This window comes from Homalodisca vitripennis, chromosome 1 (assembly GCF_021130785.1).
Source record: "Homalodisca vitripennis isolate AUS2020 chromosome 1, UT_GWSS_2.1, whole genome shotgun sequence".
NCBI lineage: Eukaryota > Metazoa > Arthropoda > Insecta > Hemiptera > Cicadellidae > Homalodisca > Homalodisca vitripennis.
The window spans coordinates 55,972,395-55,984,458 of NC_060207.1; the positions used below are offsets into that span (position 1 = coordinate 55,972,395).

A 12,064-nucleotide genomic window follows, 5' to 3' on the forward strand; every position below is an offset into this window, starting at 1 on the left:
GTACTTTCGAATATGCTATACATATAAAGTAAAGCACTGATATCCAAAAACTGGTTATCCAAAACATTGGTTAACTGAAAGCACTTCAGATAGTAGTGTAAATTCAAAGTTCCCGCCACGCTGACATTACAAAAGTGGTCAGACAATAAATTTAAAACACGTGCGGCTGGCAGATGCATGCTTTGCACAGCTGTCTGGCTGTTTCAATGTTCCACATGTACACCTAATATGACTTTGTATCACGTCTGTATTTGCTGAATTATGTGACGTAAACATGTTGTACTTCGTCTTTCTGACAAAGTATAGAACGATTAAAAAAAGGTACAAGTTGATCAAGCTTAGTGACTGTCTTTGGAACACCTATAAAACTTGGCAGCAAATCTCAAGCCTCAAAGCTGAAGCAAACAGACATGTACGACTATTTATTTTAAATGAATTTTTTTATGTTTTTATCACATCTAAGTCACTACTAAACTAAAAAAGTTCACCCAGCAGGGATCACTTCTGGCTGGTTTATACCTTCCAGGTAAACCCACCACTGGGCACAGCAAAAACCGATGTGTCACTTCAATCTGAACAACCTTATGGATGTCCAGGAGCGGCACATCATTAACTGCAAATGTCGAGATTTTGGGGTTCATGGGCAATTTGATAGGTCTAGTCTACTGTGGGAGATGACTGTTGGAGTTGGTGAGGTTTGTTCCCTAACCTCAGAGGTTCTTGCTAACCTCAACAAGGGTGTGCCACCCCCTGCCTACTTTGACTGGAATCGGTGTTCTGCACATGTGTCCTAGTCCTTGTTCACTGGCTATCGACTCACACCATTTTAGTTGTTCTACGTTGTGTTTTCAGTTTTCTCTGAACATTTAAAATGTTTAAGACAATTAGTGATCGTGCTGATTGTGAGATTCATTCAGTAATAAGATTTTTGAACACAAGGAATGTGAACCAGCTGAAATTTATTGTCATCTTCGAAATGTTTACAGGGAAGACGTGATGAGTGAAGGAAAAGTAAGCAAATGGGTTAGAATGTTCAATGGCGATCGAACAAATGTACATGATGAGAATCGGAGCGGGCACCCTTCTCTTGTCACCGATGATCTGGTAAGGGCAGTTGATGGAAAAAATCCAAGAGAACAGACTTTTCACTACGACAATACTATCTGACCGGTTCTAACAAATTTCATGCACTCTTTTGTACAAAATGGATACGGGCTGCTTAGGTTATCGCAAGCTGTTACCCAATGAGTTCCAAAAATGCTCAATGACTTGCACAAAACCAAGAGACTCAGAAGTGCTTTGACTTTTCTCACACTGTACAGTGATTATGGTAAGGATTTTTTAAACAAAATTGTGACAGGTGATGAAACTTGGGTCCATCATGTCACACCAGAATCCGAACAGCAGTCCATGGAGTGGCAACACATGCAATCCCCGATGAAACAAAAATTCAAAACGACAATGTCTGCACAAAAAACTATGTGCACTGTCTTTTAGGATCGGAAAGGTGTTTTGCTGATTGATTTTCTCCAAAGAGGTGAAACCATTAATGTGACAAGGTATTGTGAAATCTTAAGAAAACTAAGGCAGGCAATTCAAAACAAACGGAGAGGAATGCTGAATAACGGAATTGTGTTGCTCCATGACAATGCTCGGCCTCATACCGCTGGTGACACTCAAACATTTGTTCGACAATTTTGTTGAGGGCAGTTCGATCACCCGCCCTACAGCCCGGACTTGGCACCATCTGACTACCACTTGTTCTTGCACGTGAAACACGAGCTAGGCGGCCAACTCTTTGAAACCGACGATGAAGTGAAAACTACCGTGGAGTCGTGGCTACAGTCGTTGGCAGGAATCTTCTATGAAGAGGGTATAGACCAATCGATCTACCGTTATGACAAGTGTTTGAACATCATTAGAAACTATGTCAAAAAAAATTAAGGTTTGGGCTTTCATGTAGAAATAAAATTGTTTTTTTTTTTTTAACGGTACTTACTTTCTGAACACGCCTCATACTATATGGGCAATCCCTACTTTATATGTGTATGTGTTATACGCACTGTAATACTGTACTCCAGTTTGTCATCAGGAAGTATTGTAGTACATATTTCTAGTCCAATAACATGTTTTATTTACGTACAACCCATCTAACTCAACAAAAAAACTAAACTTTTCCGGAAATATTCATTTATCCAAAAAATCAACTATCCAAATACCCCTTGCACCAATTGTTTTAGATACACTACATATTTTTAAAAATGCAATAAAATTATGAACAAAGAAAAAAATTTACAATCTTTACCATTTTATCATTCAATTCTCAATACATTTCAAAAATCAAAAATTCCTAATATTTTTTCACTATATACTTAATTGATTTACATACTAGATCCCAAATTTCTTCCAGAATAACCATTCTATTCCTACTTGCTCTTTAAAATACGTATTTTGGCCGAAAAACTCTTTGAACGTGAGTCTAACTACAAAAAAACACTCTAATCCAATGGGAGGTAAGTTGGACATTGTAATAAAAAACAAAAATTACATAAAACCTATAATTTCAACGTGTATACATACACCAAAAATATATACAATATTGTTAATAAATAATGTCAAACATGCCATGGTGAATACTTTTAAGAACAATTTACAGACTACTTCCGCAGACTACGAGTTACAGATGTTACAGAATCACATCTGGCTTGACTAGAGGAGTGGTGGCTGACGATCCACTGGAAAAAAATTGCATTAGTGTAATAGCTGAACATAACATAATAGTTTCAAAATAAAAGGTAGGCTTATCTTAAAAACTTTCTTTTATGCTTCACCAATTAGAAAGAAACTTATAAAGACACATAAAAGAATACATATTTAAAAAGTTTAATTTCTCTGCAATCTTTCTGAACCAGTAGAGAGCTTGCGTACAGATTTTCTACAACATTGACATGTGCAATAACAGTGCAATTGAGAATTTATAAATATGTGCTTTATTTTTGTGCTATCAATTGTTTAAATCATCAAGCATCAAGTTACTTAATGTTAACTATTTAAAATTATTATATTATCATTTGTCATCCAAATGCTTTATTTGTTTTCTTCTTTAACATAAAATTGTATATTCAGTAATTTGTGGAAATAAATGTGATGTTGATTTAATTTTATGTGTTATGTGTTTCTTTAAAATCAGTGGACTCTACAAGAAAGTATTCAATGCAAACCTTGTTGATTTTCCTATCCATTAGTAATGATTGTTGGCTTTAAGCTCTGATCATTCAAACCAGTATTAAAATAAAATTAAGGGAAGTCATATACATCCCAAACAAATTTGGAGCTATTACCCCATAGCACACCTCTTGGTCACAAGGTTCAGTGTGTGCTGGGTGAGTATGCTACTTGAAGGACAGGATACATTCTGTTACTTGATATTGCATATTAAACTATAGTTTAAGAATCACTAAATTACTTCTTATCCAGCTATCTTAAAACAAATTACACTTAAAACTTTTCTTCTATTACATGTGTGTTATTTAACCTGTATATACGAGGTGTGATCAAAAAGTTCCAGGACTGAATTTTTATACATTTATTCATGCAACATACAAGTTATCCGAATTTGTCTCCTTCAAAGTACTCCCCTTGGGAAGCTACACACTTTTCCCACCGGTGTTTCCACTGATCAAAGGCCCCAGAAAACTCTTCTTTTGTAAAGGTGTTTAGCAGCTCCGTTGTTTTTTCTTTAATTTCATCAACTGTTTGAAATCTTCGTCCTTTCAGGGGTCTCTTGAGCTTCGGGAAGAGAAAAAAGTCTGCAGGAGCCAGGTCAGGTGAGTAGGGGGGCTGGGGAATGACAGTCATTGCGTTTCTTACACAAAAGTCACGGATAACTAATGCAGAGTGAACAGGAGTATTGTCATGGTGAAGGACCCAATCACCACTTTGCCACAGCTCAGGTCTCTTTCTTCTCACAGCATTACGCAATTTTCTGAGGGTTTCAAGATAAACAAAACGATTGATTGTTTGACCTTGTGGAAGGAATTCATAGTAGACGACACCTTTACAGTCAAAGAAAACCGTAAGCATGACCTTCACATTTGATTTGACTTGACGTGCTTTCTTGGGTCTTGGAGAGCCTTTTGATGTCCATTGTGATGATTGGGCTTTTGTTTCCACATCGTAACCAAAAACCCATGTCTCGTCTCCCGTAATGACATGATGCAAGAAGCTTTCGTCGTCATTTGCCTTTTGAAGAAGTTCCTCAGAAACATGAATTCGGTGTTGTTTTTGGTCTTCAGTCAACAGTTTTGGCACAAACTTTGCTGCAACACGACGCATTTGAAGTTTTTCAGTTAAAATTTCCTGACATGACCCAAATGAAATGTTACACTCTTCTGCCATTTCACGGATTGTTAGTCGACGGTCTGATCGTACGAGAGCATTCACTTTAGCAACATTGTCATCATTGATTGACGTTGAAGGGCGTCCGGAACGAGCATCGTCGTCTGTGGATGTTCGGCCATCTTTAAACCTTTTGAACCACTGATGGCAGCATGATCGGCTTAGACATTCTTCACCAAAAGCCTCTTGTAACATCAAAGGTTTCAGAAAACGTTTTGTTCCACACAAAACTTCACACAAACACGTTGCTCTTCTTTCACATTCATTTTCATTAAACAAAAAAATAGCCAAACTCTATAAAACTAATCTCAAACAAACTGTGCTAATGTTACTTTCAGTGATGTTATGATTGATCTGTAAACACAGCTGTGTTACTGTTGAGTCAGGGAATACAGTGCTGCCAACCGCATTGCTGTGAGACATTGCATTCCCATAGTATATAAAAAGTCCTGGAACTTTTTGATCACACCTCGTATTCTAGATTTTTACTCAGATATTATTTATGTGGCACAACAAAAATCTTCCACAAAGCCTAGCAATGATTTTTATAGAACTGTACAAGTATGCTTATAAGATGCGAATACAAATGTAATTCTCAGATACAAATAAAATAGGAATTGTAATCAAATTTAGAATATAGACCACAACTTTTGTATCAGGTATCAAAATTGGAACTATTTCTTTTTGTATCAGCCCATTCCTATGAGATACAATTAACAAAAATGTTTAATAATCTTAAGAGCACAAGAGCACAGAAGATTTTTAAAATGGCTGCAGGCTCTGACATCTAATCAAATGAAAATAACTTTCACAGATAATATGACTAGCAAACGTTTATTAAGTTATTTTTAGAAATTTTCAATTATATCCAGAGTCTTATTGATAAATAATAAGAAACTGATTGCAAAATCTGAATAAAATAATGTGGAAAGGATTTTAAATTAAACAATTCGTAAACCATACATTTAAACCAAAAATAATTTTAAAAATAGTTTTTAGTGCTTACTGTCATAAAATGTTTGACTCTTGAAGATAATTATTAGATTGGAGTTTGTTTATACAATCTACAGAAATTGTCCACAAAATAAGAAGACTGGCCGCAGTATGGGACTTATGGTAAGACGTCTGTTCTAAGCAACAGATCATGCAGCAATCACATCCCAGCTCTGGCTTGTAGATGCATGGTACAAAAGCTGATTTTGTTACAGCAGAAAACATTAGAAATGGGAGTGTCTGAGCAACTTTGCCAATCTTGCTTTCACTTGGGAAAAACTACTTCTTATACACTTGCTTTTATAAAAAGACTCATAAAAGACAAAGCCCATCAAGAGTACAGATTTTCTGGTGGTGTGAATAAGTGGAAGTTATGAAGTGATCTAGATACTCTTTAATGAGTGGTTTCACAAACGAGGAGTGGTCCTCAAAGAATTTGTTCCTTTGGGATGAACTGTTAATACAATTTTCTACAAAGAAGAAAGCTGTACTAACTTGCACAGAGCTGTCACTGACTTAACCTGTTGGATCCCGTAGCCGCACAGTTGCGACTGAGGCAAGTGTGCAGTCGTGGCCTGTTGCCGTACTGTTGCGGCCGCGCGCAGAGCGTTTTATTTTTGCGTTTTCTTCAACTCAATTCGCTAAATTAAATGACGTTCAATATACCGGGTTACTCGGGAGAACACTGGCTTTCTCGTGAGGTATATTTTGTTTCGCGCTACGATACTTGGCAGCCTGTTTTTACTCTAAACGTCGAGGCGTTTCAGCCGGTTGCTGTTGTTTGTACACAATAATTATGGCTTCGCGTAAGCATGAGTTGTTTGATCAAGATATTAATGAATTATTGGGCAGTGAGTTTAGTGAACTATCTGATAGTGACGACGAAAGTGATGTGGATATTTTCAGTCGTGTAAGAAGTGGTGATTTTATTTTTAGTGAACTAGTTCGTGATGCAGACTTCAACCACGATTTAGGTTATCTCGATGAACCAGTACCAGGACCATCAGGTGATACTGTTTATTCTAATAATCGTCCAAATAAGCCTACTTTGGATAGTGTTGACTTGGTAATAAACGAGGTAGTTCAAAATTATAATATTATTTATTTAGTTTGTTTATCCTAGTCTTATTGATTTATAAAAAATAAACTTACACTTGGAATCAAAATATATATATATATATATATATATATATATATATATATATATATATATATATATATGTATATTTGAATTTAGAAATATCAATAATATGAAATAAATAAACATAAAAATAAAACTTATGAGTATATGATTATGCAGATGCAAAAAATAACTATAATGCAAAGTAGTAACCAAGTGCCAGAAAAAACCCGGGCCAGCAGATGCCCCTGTGCTGCCATAACCCGGGACTCAACAGGTTAAACGATCAAAGGAAGCATATCCACAAAAATGCTCCAGGCCATACTGTTTTCTTGTGGCGGCCAACCTGGCTCAGATCAGGACAGGAACCTTGTCACAACCACTCTCTGGCAGATTTTTTCCTGTTTCCAAAGACCAAGAGAAGCTTGATAGATACTTAACCATTTCATAGATGTTTCCATCATCTAACAGGCTGTCACAGTCTCTGAATGATTTTACAACAGGAGGGATTTGCAATGCAGGAATCGTGTTGGCAAATCGTGTTGGCAAATCGTGTTGGCAGCTAACTACTGACACCCAAGGAAATAATAAGCACTGTTCGGATCCATATATTCTTTTACCAAACCCAATCTCCTAACTTTATAGACATATCTTTACATCTAAATAAAGGAAGCTGATCCACTAGTTTATGTACTTTAGACAGATTATTTTAAGTGTTCATTAAAATTGTTCATTTAGGGTTGTTAAAGAAAACATTTTATAAACTATAATGAATTTTTTCAAGTCATTTTCATGTTCAGTCTGGTGTACCTCAGGGCCCTAATCCTGTTGTTTATTTGATATGTCCTTTGTTGGTTATTGTAGATTAACTTAGAAATAGTAAAATCCTGTTGCATGCTAATGATTTGAATATATTTCAATAAATTTCACACAATGAGTTTGAATGATTGTAAGTAAATTACTTCCCAAAAAATTTAAAACCTTAGTTTGTTAGGTGTCAAAACAATGCTGAGAAAGGTGTAGTTGTGAGATGTACCAGAAAAACTCAAAACTTACTTCTGTTTATCATTGCTGTTTTTTTTTTTTTCAGTTAGTTTAAGTGTTAAGAGATCTAGTTGTAATTTTTAACAGTACTCTTTCATTTCTAGTCACGTAATCGAAATTTGTAAAACAGCCTATCAAACAAATTTATGTAGATCTAGATTATAAGTAGATTTGGCAATTTTTTTTTAAATATTTCAACTTTAAATTATTATATCCATTATTAGTTAGATCAAAACGCGAGTTCTGATTTATGGTTTGGCGTCTGTTTCATAACTGTTATTTGAAATGCTGGAAGAAATTGAAATTGAGTTTTTAAGATTTTTACATATTAAAGTATTTGGAGTATGTCTTGTACCTTATTCTGAGCTAATGTAATTGTTTGGAGTAGAGTAAGCTTGCACAAGTGTTGTAATATAGGACTGTTAGTCTTCTTAAATAAAACTGTTAAGTGGGGTTGTCGATTGAAGTGACTTGGTTGTTCGCTTAAATTGTCTGGTTTCCCGACCTTCATCCAAAACTCAAGACTTGCTTAGTCCTCTCTTATTATGCTCACTCAAATTAGGGGTCTACACAACGCTCTGCTAGATGAGGTTGATATTCTGTCATCAACCCTGATCTCTTTTACCAAAACTGTTAAACACTTTGATCCCTAATTTTGACTCCTATTTTGAGTATGTGTTTTCTCTTCATCAGTTTGTTTTAAATCCAAGATAATTTTGTTGCATTAATTTAGGATTTTGTTATTTGTTTGAGTTATGCATTTATTAGATAAACTGTTAATGTACATCTAGCCATTTCTATAATAGTTTGTTTAATTGTGTATTCCCGTGTATCTATTAGAAAATAAAAATAACTAAACACAACATTTGAAAAGAATTTAATATTTTTTATTGATGTTGAAACTATAAGAAAATAATTGCTAGACGATTGACTTTTGTTTAATATTTTACAATACAATTCAACATTTTTTATGCTTTGCAAACAAGTCAATTTCAAATAAATAAATAAATCAGATTCTAAAATTGTATGAAATGGACTTCTTTTCAGACTTAGTAGCAATGTCAGAAGCTGACATTATGTAAATGAAAATAGAGAATTTAAAATAGGAAAGAATATTTTTAATAGATTTACCTCACACTTATATTTAGTTCCTATCCAACTTACAAAAAGTTGTTAAGGAACCATGTATCATCCTGACTCTTTTACTACATGAAACCTAATACTTTAGACAGCTTTGTAGTAAAGTATTAAACAGTCACTCACCTAAAGCGCAAAACTGTTTTCCCAATCGCATTTGCAGAGTCTATGTGCTGGATCGCTCGTTCGATCTCGTGAGGCTGCAGTATCTTGTCGACCACGGGTTGCAGTCGCCCACTATCTACCAGGTTCGCTAATACGTCTAATACCCTGTAGTTCAGCTGACAGTTGCCCCAACTTGTGTAGCCGAATAAACTCTAAAACACAACACAAATTCAAATTCACGACAGAGCAAGAACAACAAACCTGTACAGCAACAACCATCAAATGAGCTATTAGCTTATTACCTCAAAACTCTACAGACTGAGATCTAAGATTATAGTTTATTAAGAGATAGAATGGTAGGGTTAACAAAGATGCATTAACCCTTTCACTGCCAACATCCAGTTTTATGGTCATTTGCAAAGATAATTATACGTAATAGAAATTACTGTACTTATCGTGTACATTGTGTTTGAAATTAAATACTTTGTACAAAGATAATTCTTTTATAGAATTAAATCCCACATACATATGTAAACACATAAAGGGAGATCACACTACATGCTACTCACTTCTGTTACATTTTTGGAATTCTGACATGTAAAATCATTAATAATTTGAAATAAACTGTACTATTTTGAGTTTTCTGTAAATTTTGTACATTCGAAAGACAGATTTAGTTATAAATTTTGGTATCAGTTATGTAAGTCTGATGTAAAGTTATTTATACAATTATTATATAATAAACAGAATTTTTATTACGTTTTGCTTAAGTTTGACAAGTGCACTTTTAGTTCGTAAATACCCAAGGCCAAATAACATATTCTTGGCCTGCTTCCTTCAAACACCAACAAAAATTTTATTTATACAGTTATCTCTATTATTTATTTATTACTCATTTAGAAACGAATGAATAAAAGAATAACGTTTATTCCAGCAGTTTATATACATAGTATACCACGAGTAACCTGACAAACTTCTCAGGTGGTTTCCTCTCACCAAAATAAAGAAATAAGTTCATATAAACAATTGTCCGGAAACACTTTGTTAGCGAGCTACGGACAGCAAAAGATTTCACCCGATTTTCTAGGAAAGGACTGAAATAAAGGGAACCTGATGTTTTATGGCGTAAAGATAGTTGACAAATTTATTGGATAAAATTAACTGAAAAATTCAATAAAATACGTCCCAGACCTGTAAGACCACTGAGAATACGTAAAATCAGACATAAAATATAATATCTGTTTACTAAATTAACGTTCTTCATAAAAACAAAACATTTTAATTGCTGATCTTTTATTCCAATTTCAATACCTTATAAATGGTGTCAAAATGATTTCCTTGACAATTTATGCACAATCTAGTGCATTTAACAAAACCATGTGTAGCTTTTATGATAACATCTCGGTTGTTCTTAAGTAGTTCACAAGCATTTAAAATTCGGATCAATAATTCTTCTTTGGAATTGACTGGTTCTATATATATATATATATATATAATGAAAATGTAAGATTAACATAATAAAATACTGGAAAGCCTACATGGCAATCTGCCTGTGCATAGGTCTAGTTGCATCTAGCCGCCAACATAAAATTTAAATAATACACTGGATATGTGTAATATAGAGTTTAAAGAATAAAGTAAAGAGAATAAAGGGATTTATGTCTATTGATTCTTGATTCTTGAATTTTACTGTGGAAGTGATAATCAAGACACAATCAAAATAAGATAAATACTAGCAAAAAAACAACATTACTAATACCTCTTCAACAAATAATTGTTTAACCTTTTTTAAATACATTTATACTTGGTGCATGTTAATTGAGCTATGAAGGCTATTTATCCATCTTATACTATTTACATCAAATTGAAGTCAGATTGGAGATATGAAGAGTCTTGCCTGGGGAGCTAGATGCAATGACTTCAATGAAAATTTATAAACAGTGTTTTACTAGGATTTAGTTTTAAGCTGTTTGCATCGAACCAGGAATTGAGTTGTTGGATACTTTTGGATTAAGGATTGATGAAGGACAATTGTTACTTGCTGAGGCAACTATGGAAGTGTCAGCATATATTAAATTTGCTCTTTGGACATGAATTCTGGGAGATCATTGTAATAGATAATGAAGAGTAGTGGACCGAGAATTAACCCTTGAAGGACACTCGAGATGACTTTTTCATAGCTGCTCTGAACATCAAAAATGATTGCAGCCAGTTCAGGGCAACTCCGCCAATGCCATAAAATTTAAGCTTACACAGCATCACTTCAAAATCAATATAAAGGTCTTGGATACCAATACCAACGGCAAAGTGCGACCCATCCTCTTACCTCAAAACCCTGTCCACAAACTCAAATATGGCATTAACTATACTTCTCCCATGTCGAAAGCCAAACTGAAAAGGGGACAAGATGTTGTTGCTTTCAAGATAACCACAGAGTCTTTTGAAGGCGATCTCGAATACCTTTGAAAAGCATATATGCATTTCTGATTGGGAGCTGCTTTTACAACTGAAAATTTCAAAAGAACTGGGAAAATGCCACTTTAAAAGAATGTATTATCAGATGTTCTAGGAGTCTGGCAACTAAATGAGAGCTTTTCTTTAAAATAAAAGGAGGCACTTCATCCCAGCCAGTACTTTTAGTCTTATAATGATCCCCCATGGATTTTTTTTAATTAACCCTATTAGCACCACGGTCCAATGTATCAGATCACCCTATACCTTTGAAAAATGCCACAATCTAGTGTACATTTCTTGCCACAATCGATTGCGTTTATTTTTATTCTCATACTTAAGGCTGCTCAAATAATGTGATATTACATGAATCAACTGACAAGGAAATGGGCTACATGGAGGAAATATTTTCATCACTTTGGATTTTCGTATCTTGGTAGCCTTGTATTTTTTGCTTTTGGTCTGTGTCCAGCTGTCCTGACTTTATGATTGGTTGGTGTTTCTATAGCAATCAGATTATTTATTTCGTCTGTTGTTGGTGCATTACAAGGTTATATTATCGTTGCTCTAGTATTTTAGTTTGTCTTTACATATCTCATTTATCATACTTGAAGTTATTTTAGTATAAAATATGAGTAAATGTAATCGTGAACAAACTCCAGTGAGTGAGACTACACTTGTACAAGAACTTTTGGCAAATGAAGATAATATTATGGAACCAGTTTATTTTTGACGAATGTGAACTAAATGATAGTTTTGTGAAAGATATTGTATCTTCCAATGAAAAATTATGACAGCTCTGCAACGGAACATGGA

The 12,064-nt window shown here is 34.4% G+C and overlaps 1 protein-coding gene across 1 annotated transcript in view; it reads right to left on the reverse strand.

Annotated features, from left to right (window-relative positions):
• Nucleotides 1-2,544: 2,544 nt before the first annotated feature.
• Nucleotides 2,545-12,064, reverse strand: part of LOC124361815 (reticulon-4-interacting protein 1 homolog, mitochondrial-like) — a 42,817-nt gene continuing 33,297 nt past the window's right edge. The window contains exons 9-10 of the mRNA XM_046815814.1: nt 8,819-9,009; nt 2,545-2,735 (exon numbers count right to left, since the gene is read on the reverse strand). Coding sequence (XP_046671770.1) covers nt 2,687-2,735; nt 8,819-9,009 — 240 coding nt within the window. The 3' untranslated portion in view covers nt 2,545-2,686. The remainder of the gene's footprint in view (nt 2,736-8,818; nt 9,010-12,064) is intronic.